The following is a 16,533-nucleotide window of genomic DNA, read 5'->3' as shown; positions in this document are numbered from 1 at the left end:
GAGACAGAAGCAAGCAAGATGGCCAAATTCTGCAGAAGAACTGTAGCAAGTTCTCCAATATGCTTGGAACAACCTACCAGCCAGTTTTCTTGTAAAACTGCTGGACAGTGTACCTGAGAGAATTGATGCGGTTTTGTTCACACCAAGTTTTGATTTGTTTAAGTTTTTAACTGTTTACTGCTCTTTATAGTAAAATTTTTGATATGTAGAAACGTTTCATTTCATTATTTTTGAAAGAAACTTTTATTTTATAGCTTTTTTTTTTTTTACATGTGCGTAAGACTTTTGCACAATACCATAAAATCCAGGAAAACTGGTTGGACTCAGGAACCTGTCGGCCTGTTGACTGAGCAGATGGTTGATGCATCCAAATAAGTCCATTTTCTGAGGTTAATTTTGAGATGCTAAAAAAAAAAAAAATCAAGTCACATTTTCTAATCATACATACAGCTACTGCAGTACACGGCGAGATAGTTCATGAAGTTTAGGTGTTGGTAAATCCTGCTCTGTGCTGATGTTTTGTCCATGTTGTGTTTCAGTGTACAAATCCCCAGAGTACGAGTCCCTGGGGTTTGACCTGACGGTGGAGAGGCTCGTTTCCATCGGCTACCCCCAGGAGCTTCTCAACTTCGTCTATGACCCGTCCTTCCCCACCAGGTCAGGACCAGTCACAGCAAGGACTGGGGTCAGCTGACAGTCAGCCAGACCTCATCACCGCCTGATGGTTTACAAGACAATAAAACTGATGGTGTCCTGATTTCTCATATTGAAACTAGAGAGAATCTCCACCAATCATGGACTACTTTAGTTACAACAACCCCAATGATGATTGGTGTGTAATTTGTTTTACTGTACTTCCAGGAGGCCTTCAGGGATACAGTGAGCTTAGGCTGAAGGTACCTGAAAATTGCCACTGGTTTTGATCTATGTGTCTTCACCAACATGCTCGGTGATCGGTGGAGAGCTCCTCTCCAGTTTCTGTGCAAAGTTGTTGACATCACCATCCAATTTCTGGTCTACTGTGGTCCTGAGCCCAGAAAAAAAAGATTTTAAGTATTATATTTTTTTTTACACTTAATACTAGTGTCTTGTTTTACAAACATGTTAAAGTGAGGTTTCAGCGTAGTGGAATATATGGTTCTTGAGATTGAGACCAGAGACTCAAATCCCCTACAGGGGACAGAAATTCATTGTTGGTCTTATCCCTGCTGCTTAACACTGTCTGTTGCAACAAAAATGTTACTAATATTATTGTTAAAAACCTTCTGAAATGAAAGAAATGAACACTACTCTTGTCCACACCAGGGGCCTTGTGTTTGACACGACGTACGGCAACCTGTTGAAGGTGGACGCCTATGGGAACATCCTGGTTTGTGCTCATGGGTTTAATTTCATGCGTGGGTAAGAGCAGCTTGTTCAGCAGTGTCATTCACAAATAATTCATGAAAAAATAAATAAATAAAAACTGTACAGCATTTATAATTCAGTACGTCACTTGCATTCACCTGTCTCTGGTTAATCTTACCGCCGATGTGTGTGTGTGTTTGTGCCCCCCAGGCCTGAAACTCGGGAGCTGTATCCCAACAAGTTCATCCAGCGGGGGGACACAGAGCGTTTCTACATCCTGAACACGCTCTTCAACCTTCCTGGTAAATGAGACGGAGCGTTTCTACATCCTGAACACGCTCTTCAACCTTCCTGGTAAACATGCGGCGTCTCTCACTACCGAATGAGCCGGTCTGTTTCAGGAACCCAGAATGACCGAGCTGATGCGCCTTTCTCATCCTCCCTTTTAATCTTCCTCAAATGAGCGGAGCGGCTTACAGTACATCCTGAACACGCTCTTCAACCTTCCTGGTAAATGAGACGGAGCGTTTCTACATCCTGAACACGCTCTTCAACCTTCCTGGTAAATGAGACGGAGCGTTTCTACATCCTGAACACGCTCTTCAACCTTCCTGGTAAATGAGACGGAGCGTTTCTACATCCTGAACACGCTCTTCAACCTTCCTGGTAAATGAGACACGGAGCGTTTCTACATCCTGAACACGCTCTTCAACCTTCCTGGTAAATGAGACACGGAGCGTTTCTACATCCTGAACACGCTCTTCAACCTTCCTGGTAAATGAGACGGAGCGTTTCTACATCCTGAACACGCTCTTCAACCTTCCTGGTAAATGAGACACGGAGCGTTTCTACATCCTGAACACGCTCTTCAACCTTCCTGGTAAATGAGACACGGAGCGTTTCTACATCCTGAACACGCTCTTCAACCTTCCTGGTAAATGAGACGGAGCGTTTCTACATCCTGAACACGCTCTTCAACCTTCCTGGTAAATGAGACGGAGCGTTTCTACATCCTGAACACGCTCTTCAACCTTCCTGGTAAACATGCTGGCTGTCTCCTCAGCTGAGCCAGAATGAGCCGGTGCTGTGTGTTCTGAGTGAACCCAGATGACCGCAGCCTTATTGGTTCTCTGCACACTTTCTTCTCCTCCCTTTTTATCTTTTTCTCCTCTTGAGCGGTACGACGGCTTAGCAGAGTGAGCGTGTGCTGTATGTCAGCTTTAACACTTTCCTCATGAGGTGCATAAATCTAATAAAACTGATTTTGAATTCCAGCTCACAATAACGGTTACGCCATGTACAGTTTGCATAGCACAGCTTCAGCAGAGGCTTGTAACCTGTTACAGAAGGTGCATCTGACATGGGCAGTGAACACGTTACTGGAGTTAGGGATAAGTAAAGCCGTCAAAGAGATGTGTACCACAGAACCTGCCAAACAAAGGGGGTCTTTTGCTTTAGTTTCAGGTATTATTAATACTATAATGCGTCATATAGTCACTGGTAATTGTTTGAATTGATAATAGTTAGTAATAAGTTAAGGCAGTTATAATTTGCACCGAGACACTAAGTGTCCGAAGTCCGAGTTGTTTGGCTTTGCCTCTGATGATGTACTGAATGTTTCTTTCCTGCAGAAACCTACCTGTTTGCATGCCTGGTTGACTTCTTCACCAACTGTTCCAGGTACTCCAGGTAAAGACACAAGTTATTCAACAGTAAAGCAAGTGAACTTTGGCACATTTTTACAAGCATTTCTGTCTGATGAGTTATTTCTATTTTTTTTTAACGTGTAACCTGAGTTAGTTTGCTTAGCTCGGAAGAGGGAAGTGTTATGTGTGAAGTGGTTGTGATAGACTGGGTTATGCGTATTTGGGTACTGTGATAAGGGTGTTTGGGTACTGTGGTGGAGTATTTGGGTGCCGTGATAGGGGTGTTTGGGTGCTGTGGTAGGGGTGTTTGGGTACTATAGTAGGGGTGTTTGGGTGCTGTGGTTGGGGTGTTTGGGTGCTGTGGTAGGGGTGTTTGGGTGTTTGGGTGCTGTGGTAGGGGTATTTGGGTGCCGTGATTTGGGTGTTTGGGTGCTGTGGTAGGGGTGTTTGGGTACTATAGTAGGGGTGTTTGGGTGATGTGGTAGGGGTGTTTGGGTGCTGTGGTAGGGGTGTTTGTGTACTGTGGTAGTGGTATTTGGGTGGTGTAGTATGGTTATTTTTGGGTGGTGTAATTTGGGTAATTGGGGTATTTGGGTACCGTGGTATTTCGGTACTGTGGTAAGGGTATTTTGGTATTTGGGTGCTGTAGTATGGGTGTTTGGGTGTTGTGGTACGGGTATTTGGGCACTATAATAGGTGTGTTTGGCTGGTGTAGTATGGATGTTTGGGTATTTGGGTACTGTGGTATGGGTATTTGGGTATTTAAGTGGTGTAGTATGGGTATTTGGGTACTGTGGTAGGGGTATTTGGGTATTTAAGTGGTGTAGTATGGGTATTTGGGTACTGTGGTAGGGGTATTTGGGTATTTAAGTGGTGTAGTATGAGTATTTGGGTACTGTGGTACAGGTATTTGGGCACTATAATAGGGGTGTTTGGGTACTGTGGTAGGGGTATTTGGGTATTTGGGTGCTGTAGCATGGGTGTTTGGGTATTTGGGTGCTGTAGTATGGGTGTTTGGGTGCTGTAGTTTGGGTATTTGGGTGCTGTAGTAGGGGTATTTGTGTATTAGGGTGCTGTGCTGATCAGTAATCTGAGCCTGCTTTACCTCCTCAGCTGTGAGTCGGGCTTTAAGGATGGAGACCTGTTCATGTCCTTCAAGAGCATGTTCCAGGACGTCCGAGACGCCGTCGACTGGGTCCACTTCAAGGTAGCCCTTGTCCCACAGATATCTACATTCTCTGTCGCACTGACCAAAAATATTCAGCAGGGTTGGGCTCTCTTCCAGTTTAAATTTAGTCGGTTGAAAAATTCCCATAGAACATTATGACTTTTTTAAGCTCATGGATTCAGCTTTAGTTAATTTCCTGATTTGGCTCAGTAGTAATGGAATCAACCCCAACCTTGATGATATTCTGTTTACTGTGGACATTTTGTGCACATGCAGTTATTGAGTAAAAACAGGACAAAACCATGTCCAGAAATCCACACTTCAACTTCTGCCTCTAAGCTTTCTGTCTTTATTACTCTTCTTAGGGCTCTTTAAAAGAAAAAACGGTTGAAAACCTGGAGAAGTATGTGGTGAAAGATGTAAGTAATCGTGAGTGCTATCTGGGGCTGGGAGACATGCCAATTCTCTGTTCTATTTTACATCCTATTTTTAATATTGACTTTCATTCAGGAACAATGACATTAGCTGACTTACTGCTACGAAGCAATGTAAAAACAGAGCTAGCCTTAATGCACAGTCTTCTTTTAAAATACCCAAACCCTGTTTGAAATCCCTCCAGTCTTATTCAGCAGCACACGTTCGTGAGCTTGACGTTTCTTTTTTTCCGTCTGTAAAGGCGAAACTGCCTCTCCTGCTGAGCCGGATGCATGAAGTAGCCAAGGTGTTCCTGGCCACCAACAGCGACTACAAGTACACTGATGTGAGTCTCCCTGCCGGTTCCTAACAGCTTGCTTTCCTGGCACCTGCCATATTTTTGTGTGTAGTATCTTTTACACCGTAACTTATTAGAATTTCATTATGTAATAGAATTCTATATTACTTTGGATCAGAATCAAGCCTGAACAATTAAGTCTTCACTGCATTGATATTGGGCATGATATTACATTGTGAACCACAATGTGTTGGATGGTAATGTACCCTTAATTTGCTCTTGATTATGGAGATATAATTTACCATGTTTAATCAAGTCTAATTTTCCTTCTAGAAAATTATGACGTACCTGTTTGACTTCCCCCATGGTCCAAAGGCAAGTGAGCTTTCTTATAGATCGTCTACCTTCAGTTAGGGTTGCCTTGTCTTAGAACTTTTGTAGCAGAATTTATTACTAATCAGAAAAGCATGTGTAGCAAATACACCGCTGTGTAATATTTTATGTTGCAAATGGGCTAGGACTACACGTTTAGCCAGTGAGTTACTGTGTGTTATTGTGTGTATAATGAACGTTAGCCAGTGTGTTGCTGTGTTACTGTGTGTGTAATGAACCCTCAGGTTTAGCCAGTGTGTTGCTGTGCTGTTGTGTGTGTAATGAACCCTCAGGTTTAGCCAGTGTGTTGCTGTGCTGTTGTGTGTGTATTGATCACAGCTCACTGGATCTTGTGTGTTCCTGCAGATGGGTACTACTCACCGACCGTGGCAGTCCTATTTTGACCTGATCTTGGTGGACGCGCGGAAGCCCCTGTTTTTTGGAGAGGGTACAGTGCTGAGACAGGTGGACACAGTGAGTACAACTTAAATACAGCTGTGACACAGGCTAAAGCACTGCCTATACAGAGAGAGCTCATAGCTAAAGCACTGTCTATGTAAAGAGCTCATAGCTAAAGCACTGTCTATACAGAGAGCTCATAGCTAAAGCACTGTCTATGTAAAGAGCTCATAGCTAAAGCACTGTCTATACAGAGAGCTCATAGCTAAAGCACTGTCCATGCAGAGAGCTCATAGCTAATGCTAAGTCTCTGCAGAGAGCTCATAGCTAATGCTGAGTCTGTGATGAGAGAGCTCATAGCTAATGCTAAGTATGTGCGGAGAGAGCTCATAGCTGATGCTAAGTCTCTGCAGAGAGAGCTCATAGCTAATGCTAAGTCTGTGCAGAGAGAGCTCATAGCTGATGCTAAGTCTCTGCAGAGAGAGCTCATAGCTAATGCTGAGTCTGTGATGAGAGAGCTCATAGCTAATGCTAAGTATGTGCGGAGAGAGCTCATAGCTAATGCTAAGTCTCTGCAGAGAGCTCATAGCTAATGCTGAGTCTGTGATGAGAGAGCTCATAGCTGATGCTAAGTCTGTGCAGAGAGAGCTCATAGCTAATGCTGAGTCTGTGATGAGAGTGCTCATAGCTAATGCTAAGTATTTGCGGAGAGAGCTCATAGCTGATGCTAAGTCTGTGCAGAGAGAGCTCATAGCTAATACTAAGTCTGTGCAGAGAGAGCTCATAGCTAATGCTAAGTCTGTGCAGAGAGAGCTCATAGCTAATGCTAAGTCTGTGCAGAGAGAGCTCATAGCTAATGCTAAGTCTGTGCAGAGAGAGGATGCTATAGCTAATGCTAAGTCTGTGCAGAGAGAGCTCATAGCTAATGCTAAGTCTGTGCAGAGAGAGCTCATAGCTGATGCTAAGTCTGTGCAGAGAGAGCTCATAGCTAATGCTAAGTCTGTGCAGAGAGAGCTCATAGCTAATGCTAAGTCTGTGCAGAGAGAGCTCATAGCTAATGCTAAGTCTGTGCAGAGAGAGCTCATAGCTAATGCTAAGTCTGTGCAGAGAGAGCTCATAGCTGATGCTAAGTCTGTGCAGAGAGAGCTCATAGCTGATGCTAAGTCTGTGTAGAGAAAGCTCATAGCTGATGCTAAGTCTGTGCAGAGAGAGCTCATAGCTGATGCTAAGTCTGTGCAGAGAGAGCTCATAGCTGATGCTAAGTCTGTGCAGAGAGAGCTCATAGCTGATGCTAAGTCTGTGCAGAGAGAGCTCATAGCTGATGCTAAGTCTGTGCAGAGAGAGCTCATAGCTAATGCTGAGTCTGTGCTGTTTCAGGCGACTGGACGGCTGAAAATTGGGACCTATACAGGACCCCTTCAGCATGGCATTGTTTACTCTGGAGGTAAGTGTGCCTCCTCTACTTAGTTAATTGTACTGGTCACAGTTCTGATTCTGAGCTTCAGTTGAAACCAGTTGCTATGGTCATGTAAGACTGAGCCTTGTGACCGGGAACACCATTGGATTAGCAGCAGAAGAAAGGCTCTTAGATTGGAAAGGATACCAATGGATACCAATATGGTGGTGGATCGTGAGGTTACACGGTTGTTTCAAGCAAAAACTGCCATTTTCAATGGTCACATCAGTCTCCAGACTTGACCCACCTGAAAAAATGTGGTTTGGATTGAAGAGGGCAGTCCACAGGTGCATGCCAAAGGGTCTGAAGGACCTTCACGGAGGTTGCTTGGAGAAATGTTAAAATATCCCTCCCCAATATAGTCACCAATCTCATAAAGACAATTCAATAATTTTATCCTTGAAAGAACGGGTGAGAATAATTATCTATACCTGTGATGTTTATTTTATAAAAAATATTTGTTTTGAAATATATATATATTTTTTTGCTTATCTCTATCAAGGAGCCAATCATTTTGGAGAGCACTGTGCCTTAACACAACACAAAAAACATACATATTATTATTAATAATAAGAACATTAGCTGAATCTCAGTAACATGAGAGACATTAAACAGAGCTGCATGTCTGTGTGTCTGTGTGTGCCATGGCAGGTTCCTCAGACATCGTGTGCGACCTGCTGGGGGCCAAGGGGAAGGACATTGTGTACATCGGGGACCACATCTTTGGAGACATCCTCAAGTCCAAGAAGCGGCAGGGCTGGAGGACCTTCCTGGTGATCCCAGAGCTGGCCCAGGAGCTGCACGTGTGGACCGACAAGAGCTGTGAGCCTGCTTTACTCTACCACTACACCTACCACTTAACCCTACTCTACTACTACACCTATTATTGCACTTACCACTATTCTACTACTACACCTACCACTTAACCCTACTCTACTACTACACCTACCACTTAACCCTACTCTACCACTACACCCTATATGACACCCAATCCCTACTCTACCACTACACCTACTACTACTCTATTCTACCACTACACCTACCCCCAACCCTACTCTACCTCTACACCTACTACTACACCCACACCCTACTCTACCACTACGCCTACCACTACACCTACTACTGAACCCTACCCTACCACTACACCTACCCCCAATTCTACTCTACCTCTATATCTACCCCCAACCCTACTCTACCACTACACCAACCGCTGAACCATACTCTACCACTACACCAGGGGTGCACAACTCCGGTCCTGGAGGGCCGATCTGTGTGCTGGTTTTTGTTCCAACCGATTACCATTTCTTACAGCTCTATAAACTATGCTGTTTCACTCCTGTACTTGAGCACAGTGAAATCTCTGGGATGCACTTGCAGTCTGTGGCTGTAGCTGGTGTTTATGCACATCAGATCAAGATATGATTGGATTAATTAAATAAATGTTGGCAAATGTTCGCACAAAATCCTGAAATGGATTGACCCTTGTTGTGTACCCCTGCGCTACACCCACCACTGAACCTTTCTCTACCACTACACCAACCACTGAACTTTACCACTACACCCCAACTCTACTCTACTACTACACCTACCACAAACCTACTCTACCCCTACACCTTCCCCTAAAATGCAATGTTATATAGATGACAGAGTGCATCACTTCATATAAATTGTGCAATAAAATCTAATAATAATGTGGGTGGAAACATGTTGACTCTTCACCATCTTTAATACTAAAATTTATAAAATTGAACTATTTCTAATCCTCTTTGTGAGCAGGAATGTGTCTGTCTGATGCCAAGTTCCTGCTTTTGAAAGGGAAGTCTGTCTGTTTCCTGGAAGGGCCTTGTGCAAACTCAGTACTGAGAGATGAAGCTTAGCTGGAAATGATTACTGCTGGCTCACCCATGACCTCTGTGTTTCACAGCTCTGTTTGAGGAGCTGCAGAGTTTGGACATCTTCCTAGCAGAGCTCTACAAGTGAGTGCAGCTGTCGATAGCGCCCTCTCCCCTCCTAATGTCCCTGTGCTGTGTGTGTGTGTGTGTGTGTGTGTGTGTGTCCCTCTCTCCTCCTAATCTCCCTGTGCTCTCTCTTGCATCACAATGCTCTCTCTCTCTCTCTCTCTCTCTCTCTCTGCAGACATCTGGACAGCAGTAGTAATGAGAGGCCTGACATCAGCTCCATACAGCGGAGAATAAAGGTGCACACACACACACAGAGCACCACGCACCCACACACCACCACACACACACACACACACACACACACTCACACACACACACACGCACACGCACACACACACACACACGTGCACACACACTCACACACACTCACACACGTGCACACACACATGCGCATGCACACACACACGACACTCACACACACACACTCACACACACACATATGCGCATGCACACACACGTGCACACACACACACACGTGCATGCACACACACACAAACACATACACACACAAGTAAGAGATTCTCTGATGGCTTAAAAGGAAGTGGTCACTTGGTTCAGCCGTTGTGGAGTGTGGCAGTGGGCTGTTTTCCCACTTCCTGTTCTTATTTACCACAGTACAATAAAAGTCTTCCTGAAGGGGAACTTTTTATTCACCATGTTCATAAATTTTCAAAATTCTTCTTAACATTGCCTATGGACTGATACAACCATTGGTATCTTAGTGGTGAAATTACATCTCCACTGTTTAACTAGTAGAATTAAGCAAGTGAAACCAAATAGAATTAGTAAATGGAAGTATTTTTGCCTTCTGAAAAATACATGAAACGTGCAAATGTGTGTATGGCTTTTAGTGGCTTGTTTTGAACATTTTGTTGATGTAATGTAACGGCTCATAAAAACGGAAACCCCGCCCCTCACAGAAAGTGACGCACGACATGGACATGTGCTACGGCATGATGGGAAGCCTGTTCCGCAGCGGCTCGCGCCAGACGCTCTTCGCCTCGCAGGTGATGCGCTACGCGGACCTGTACGCCGCGTCCTTCATCAACCTGCTGTACTACCCCTTCAGCTACCTGTTCCGCGCCGCGCACGTGCTGGTGAGTACCTGCCCCCTAACCCTAACCCTACCCCTTCAGCTACCTGTTCAGAGCCGCCCACATACTGGTGAGTACCTGCCCCCTGACCCTAACCCTAACCCTACCCCTTCAGCTACCTGTTCCGCGCCGCGCACGTACTGGTGAGTACCTGCCCCCTAACCCTAACCCTAACCCTACCCCTTCAGCTACCTGTTCCGCGCAGCGCACGTACTGGTGAGTACCTGCCCCCTAACCCTAACCCTACCCCTTCAGCTACCTGTTCAGAGCCGCCCACATACTGGTGAGTACCTGCCCCCTGACCCTAACCCTACCCCTACCCCTTCAGCTACCTGTTCCGCGCAGCGCACGTGCTGGTGAGTACCTGCCCCCTAACCCTAACCCTACCCCTTCAGCTACCTGTTCCGCGCCGCGCACGTGCTGGTGAGTACCTGCCCCCTGACCCTAACCCTAACCCTACCCCTTCAGCTACCTGTTCAGAGCCGCACACTTGCAGGTGAGCGCGGGCCCCGTTTCCACGGAGACGGCCGTCCGGAGCCGCGCAGTTATCCGCCACTGTTTGTGTGTGCTGCTGAAAAGCTAGTGATGCAGGGTCACAGTTACGCAGCACAGCAGGAGAGGCTGTGCGGTATCGTGCGGTATCATAGATACAGTCACAGTTAAGCAGCGCAGCAGGAGAGGCTGTGCTGTATCATAGATACAGTCACAGTTAAGCAGCACAGCAGGAGAGGCTGTGCTGTATCATAGATACAGTCACAGTTACGCAGCACAGCAGGAGAGGCTGTGCGGTATCGTGCTGTATCATAGATACAGTCACAGTTACACAGCGCAGCAGGAGAGGCTGTGCTGTATCGTGCTGTATCATAGATACAGTCACAGTTAAGCAGCACAGCAGGAGAGGCTGTGCGGTATCATAGATACAGTCACAGTTAAGCAGCGCAGCAGGAGAGGCTGTGCTGTATCGTGCTGTATCATAGATACAGTCACAGTTAAGCAGCACAGCAGGAGAGGCTGTGCTGTATCATAGATACAGTCACAGTTAAGCAGCGCAGCAGGAGAGGCTGTGCGGTATCATAGATGCAGTCACAGTTATACAGCGCAGTAGGAGAGGCTGTGCTGTATCGTGCTGTATCATAGATACAGTCACAGTTAAGCAGCGCAGTAGGAGAGGCTGTGCGGTATCGTGCTGTATCATAGATACAGTCACGACTGCAGGGGTGCTGTTAGGCACGAGCAAAGCTGAATGCTGGCAACCCCTTTAACAGTGACTGTATTCCACAGCATGGCCTCGAGTTCCGTAATGCTTTTGTAAAAAGGTTACTACATATAGAAACAATTGGAATTTTTACAGTATTATTTTAAAATAAAATTCCAGAATGGGGGATATAAAACAGAAGATGGGATGGACATAAAAGGTATAAGAAGCTAAAAGCTAAAAAGGGGGTGTTTCACCAATGGGAGAGGGAGGGATTATTCTTAGGGTAGAGACAACACAACAGAGCACAGAGAACTGCTCCTGTTCTGTAGCACCAGCACAGCTAACGCTATCGGGCTCAGAGTGCACTGCTCCTGTTCTGTAGCACCAGCACAGCTAACGCTATCGGGCTCAGAGTGAACTGCTCCTGTTCTGTAGCACCAGCACAGCTAACGCTATCGGGCTCAGAGTGCACTGCTCCTGTTCTGTAGCACCAGCACAGCTAACGCTATCGGGCTCAGAGTGCACTGCTCCTGTTCTGTAGCACCAGCACAGCTAACGCTATCGGGCTCAGAGGCAACTACTCCTGTTCTGTAGCACCAGCACAGCTAACGCTATCGGGCTCAGAGTGCACTGCTCCTGTTCTGTAGCACCAGCACAGCTAACGCTATCGGGCTCAGAGTGAACTGCTCCTGTTCTGTAGCACCAGCACAGCTAACGCTATCGGGCTCAGAGTGCACTGCTCCTGTTCTGTAGCACCAGCACAGCTAACGCTATCGGGCTCAGAGTGAACTGCTCCTGTTCTGTGCACCAGCACAGCTAACGCTATGGGCTCAGAGTGCACTGCTCCTGTTCTTAGCACCAGCACAGCTAACGCTATCGGGCTCAGAGTGCACTGCTCCTGTTCTGTAGCACCAGCACAGCTAACGCTATCGGGCTCAGAGTGCACTACTCCTGTTCTGTAGCACCAGCACAGCTAACGCTATCGGGCTCAGAGTGCACTGCTCCTGTTCTGTAGCACCAGCACAGCTAACGCTATCGGGCTCAGAGTGCACTGCTCCTGTTCTGTAGCACCAGCACAGCTAACGCTATCGGGCTCAGAGTGCACTGCTCCTGTTCTGTAGCACCAGCACAGCTAACGCTATCGGGCTCAGAGTGAACTGCTCCTGTTCTGTAGCACCAGCACAGCTAACGCTATTGGGCTCAGAGTGCACTGCTCCTGTTCTGTAGCACCAGCACAGCTAACGCTATCGGGCTCAGAGTGCACTGCTCCTGTTCTGTAGCATCAGCACAGCTAACGCTATCGGGCTCAGAGTGCACTGCTCCTGTTCTGTAGCATCAGCACAGCTAACGCTATTGGGCTCAGAGTGAACTGCTCCTGTTCTGTAGCATCAGCACAGCTAACGCTATCGGGCTCAGAGTGCACTGCTCCTGTTCTGTAGCATCAGCACAGCTAACGCTATCGGGCTCAGAGTGCACTGCTCCTGTTCTGTAGCACCAGCACAGCTAACGCTATCGGGCTCACTGGCGCTCTGTCTCTCTCTCTCTCTCGCTCCAGATGCCTCACGAGTCCACCGTGGAGCACGCCCACGTGGACATAGAGCCCGAGTCGCCCATGGCGACGCGTAACCGCCACGCCCTGGACTTCAGAGACTTCGAGCTCAAGCGGCACCAGCTGACCCGCTCCATCAGCGAGATCAAGCCCCCCCACCTCTTCCCCCAGACCCCCCAGGAGATCACGCACTGCCACGACGAGGACGACGACGAGGAGGAAGAGGAGTGAACCCCCCCCACCACCCCCCCCGCTAATGCCAGTCGCTGTTTCTTCTTCTTCTGCGGTTTTCTGAAGGGATCTGTTACCGGTGGATCAGCTGTACAGAGTGAGCGATTGAGAGTGAGGCATTATTCAACAGTGTGTATAAAGGACAGACTTTCTATACGGAAATATTTTTTTATTTTACTGTCGTTGTGTGTCTGAGTTCTTGCGGTTCATGCATTATAAACCACCTCTGGTGGCCCAGACTCTCCTGCTACTCTCATTTTACTTTTTGTTTGTAAGTGACGTGTTCTTTGTTTTCTGATGTTCTTAGGGGGAAATGAATCGGGACAGTGATACGATTTTGGTTGTTTTGGTTCTGCGCTCCAGCCTTTGGATTTAAAATTAAACAATGAATATGAGGTTGAAGTTCAGACTGTCGGCTTTAATTACATTTACATCCATATTGGAGGATCCATGTAGGAAATAGATCCCTTTTTATATAGTTTTATTTATTTTAGGGGAGCAAAAGTAATTAGACAAATCAACATAATCTTAAAGTCATCAGATGACCGCCTGAAGTCTGTGACCCATAGCCATCAGCACACGCTGGGTATCTTCCCTGGTGGTGCTCTGCCAGGCCTGTACTGCAGCCATCTCCTGTTCATGTATTTCTGGGGTGTTTTCCCTTCAGTCTTGTGCTCAGCGAGTGAAACGCACGTGAGACAGAATCTCTAGGCCTTTTGTTAGCTTTCTTATGCTTGGACTAATGATGCAAGGACACACAGCTGGCCTACAAACAGCTGAGCAGCCAATTGTCCGATTACTTTACTCCTCTAAAATAGGGGCACTAAAATGTAAAATGGGGTGTAATTCCTACAGGGATCACCAGATGTGGATGTAAAGCACTCATGTGAAAGCTGGCAGTTTCAAATTCAGTGTGCTGAAATACTGAGCCAAAACAACAAAACATTGTCACTGTCCCGGTACTTCTGCATGTAACTGTGCGTATATACACACACACGCACACACACACACACACATAATTGTGGAAATTTAAAGACCAAACTCCAGTGGCTTGAACAGTTTAAGAGAAGGCTGTGTGCGTCCCTGCTATGCTGCGTTTTCTCACACACACACACACACTCTCTCTCTCATACACACACACACACACACACACGCGCGCGCGTGCCGTGTGCTTCAGGTCTGGACTGCAGGCTGGTTGGGTCTCATGGTGCTGTGCTGATGGGACTCTAACTGGGAATCATGCTCCAGTTTTCGCTGCTCCTGCAGTCTCTGTGTCTCCTCCTACACATGTATTATTGAGTGCAGCGAGGCCTGTGCAGACGCAGTGCAGCACCAGACTTCCTGCTCCTTCCTGTCAGACCACGGACGCCGTTGATAAGATCAACTGAGATGGGATTCTACATACAATTCGAACACAAATATACGTAATGTCCTGATAAACCAAGCATTCTGTTGTTTTACATTGATATCACAGTGTAAAGAGAAGTTTCTCAAAAATCTATATATACTGTAGAAGCATTTTGGGAAGACTATAATAATAATCAGAATTAAGAGAACTGACCAATCCCTTGTAGAAACGGTTTGTTTCAGCCATGCTAGATACGTCAGTGCTGACCTTTAAGTGCAGCTGCAGCAGCTGTGCTGCATTGGAAACGCAGTGTGCAGCAAGGCTGTGTGAATGCAGAACCCAGTCTTACCTGCTGGTGGATGAGAGAGGACTGTAAGGCTGTAGCTATTGCCTTAGTGGGCTGATTGGTGGCTCGTGATTCGCGCTGAGTGAATGGAGGTTGACGTGGTGTGTGTGGGGAAGGGCTGTGTCTCTCCCAAAGCTGTGGACGGCGCTGACTGGGGTTCGTCTGTGAGCAGGCGGCTTGTTCAGGTTTATCACACCTGAAGGCGTCAGTTACTGTGTTACTTCATAAATGCAGACAAATGGATCTGTTAACTTCACATGAAGGGACCGTAGAAATGAGGAGAAACGGGCTCGTTTGAGTCAGCTAGATACGGTGACCGTTGTTCTTAATGGCACCTTACACCGCAACCTCATTTTCCTCCAGTGTGTTTCTCTGCATTTGCCTGTGTGGGGTTGGGTGCTGTACAAACCTCACCCTCGTTATTTTTAAGTCAAAGGTAGTGCTAAACGTGCATTCGGGCGTTTTCTCTCTCCCACAAACAGGTGGGGTCAGCCTTGCGCATGAAGGCTATTCCTGACATCAGCCCAACTTTGAGAAAATTGAAGCCGCTTTAGAGTCATATTACCTGCTGTTATTTTTTCTTGCAAAAAAAAAAAAAAAAAGTGGTGTGCCAACATCCAGAATGGTTTTATTTTTTAATTGTTCATTAATACTTTATTTGTTGTGCATGCTCTTTGCGCTTTGGGTTTCTTTTTTTAAAGTGCAAGTTGGTTTTTGTTAAGAATGAAAATTATGAAAATGTACATTTGCGAAAATTCAATTTTCATGTAAAATAAAGCTGTTACAGCTTCATGGGTTTCCTTTTCACTGTGTTTTGGTGTGTTTTTAGCCTGCGTGTTTTTAGGATGTGTGGTGTGTTTTTAGCCTGTGTGTTTTTGGCATGTGTGTTTTTAGGATGTGTGTTTTTGGCATGTGTGTTTTTAGGATGTGTGTTTTTAGCCTGCGTGTTTTTAGGATGTGTGGTGTGTTTTTAGCCTGTGTGTTTTTGGCATGTGTGTTTTTAGGATGTGTGTTTTTGGCATGTGTGTTTTTAGGATGTGTGTTTTTAGCCTGTGTGTTTTTAGGATGTGTGTTTTTAGCCTGTGTGTTTTTAGGATGTGTGGCGTGTTTTTAGCCTGTGTGTTTTTGGCATGTGTGTTTTTAGGATGTGTGGCGTGTTTTTAGCCTGTGTGTTTTTGGCATGTGTGTTTTTAGGATGTGTGTTATTAGGATCTGTGGCGTGTTTTCAGCGTGTGCAGCCATCCACAGGGAACACTCCTCACGTTCCAAAACAGAGCTCCAGTACTACTGTAGGTACCAGCTGGTACTGTCCTGAGTTGATGATTGGTCAGTACTGACAGTCTTCAGTTCAACTGTGATTGGTCTTTACCTTACTGAGAAGGAAGAGGAACATGTAAATAATGGTCATATTTATATTTCCTGTTCAGTTAAGCCTTAATTGGACCTGTAGAGCATGCCTTTACTGATAATGTTCAGCAGTGAAATAAATGAAGATGAATATGCCAGGTAGTACTTATGGGCACAGCGTTTGAGAAGCAGGTTTTTGGAGAGGGAACGGTGTAAATTCCAGAGTAGATCATGGATACTCCACTTCAGGTGGTGTAGGAGTCTGCAGGTATGTACTCCAACCAGGCACTAAACCACCCGATTTCACTAATCAGCTGACATCCCGAGCCAAGGAGGTAAAATGAGTGAAATCTGGTGGT

General features: G+C 46.1%; 1 protein-coding gene across 1 annotated transcript in view; it reads left to right on the top strand.

Annotated features, from left to right (window-relative positions):
- nt5c2a (5'-nucleotidase, cytosolic IIa) overlaps window positions 1-15,632 on the top strand; it is a 35,570-nt gene extending 19,938 nt beyond the window's left edge. Inside the window, exons 4-18 of the mRNA XM_064316624.1 lie at window positions 540-657; window positions 1,306-1,401; window positions 1,558-1,649; window positions 2,979-3,036; window positions 4,107-4,200; window positions 4,527-4,580; window positions 4,838-4,921; window positions 5,207-5,248; window positions 5,612-5,719; window positions 7,022-7,088; window positions 7,752-7,922; window positions 9,025-9,076; window positions 9,237-9,297; window positions 9,982-10,158; window positions 12,909-15,632. Coding sequence (XP_064172694.1) covers window positions 540-657; window positions 1,306-1,401; window positions 1,558-1,649; window positions 2,979-3,036; window positions 4,107-4,200; window positions 4,527-4,580; window positions 4,838-4,921; window positions 5,207-5,248; window positions 5,612-5,719; window positions 7,022-7,088; window positions 7,752-7,922; window positions 9,025-9,076; window positions 9,237-9,297; window positions 9,982-10,158; window positions 12,909-13,133 — 1,499 coding nt within the window. The 3' untranslated portion in view covers window positions 13,134-15,632. The remainder of the gene's footprint in view (window positions 1-539; window positions 658-1,305; window positions 1,402-1,557; window positions 1,650-2,978; window positions 3,037-4,106; window positions 4,201-4,526; window positions 4,581-4,837; window positions 4,922-5,206; window positions 5,249-5,611; window positions 5,720-7,021; window positions 7,089-7,751; window positions 7,923-9,024; window positions 9,077-9,236; window positions 9,298-9,981; window positions 10,159-12,908) is intronic.
- Window positions 15,633-16,533: the final 901 nt, after the last annotated feature.

Source organism: Anguilla rostrata, chromosome 18 (genome assembly GCF_018555375.3).
Source record: "Anguilla rostrata isolate EN2019 chromosome 18, ASM1855537v3, whole genome shotgun sequence".
In the NCBI taxonomy this organism is placed as follows: domain Eukaryota; kingdom Metazoa; phylum Chordata; class Actinopteri; order Anguilliformes; family Anguillidae; genus Anguilla; species Anguilla rostrata.
This window is presented reverse-complemented; position numbering and strand designations above follow the sequence as displayed.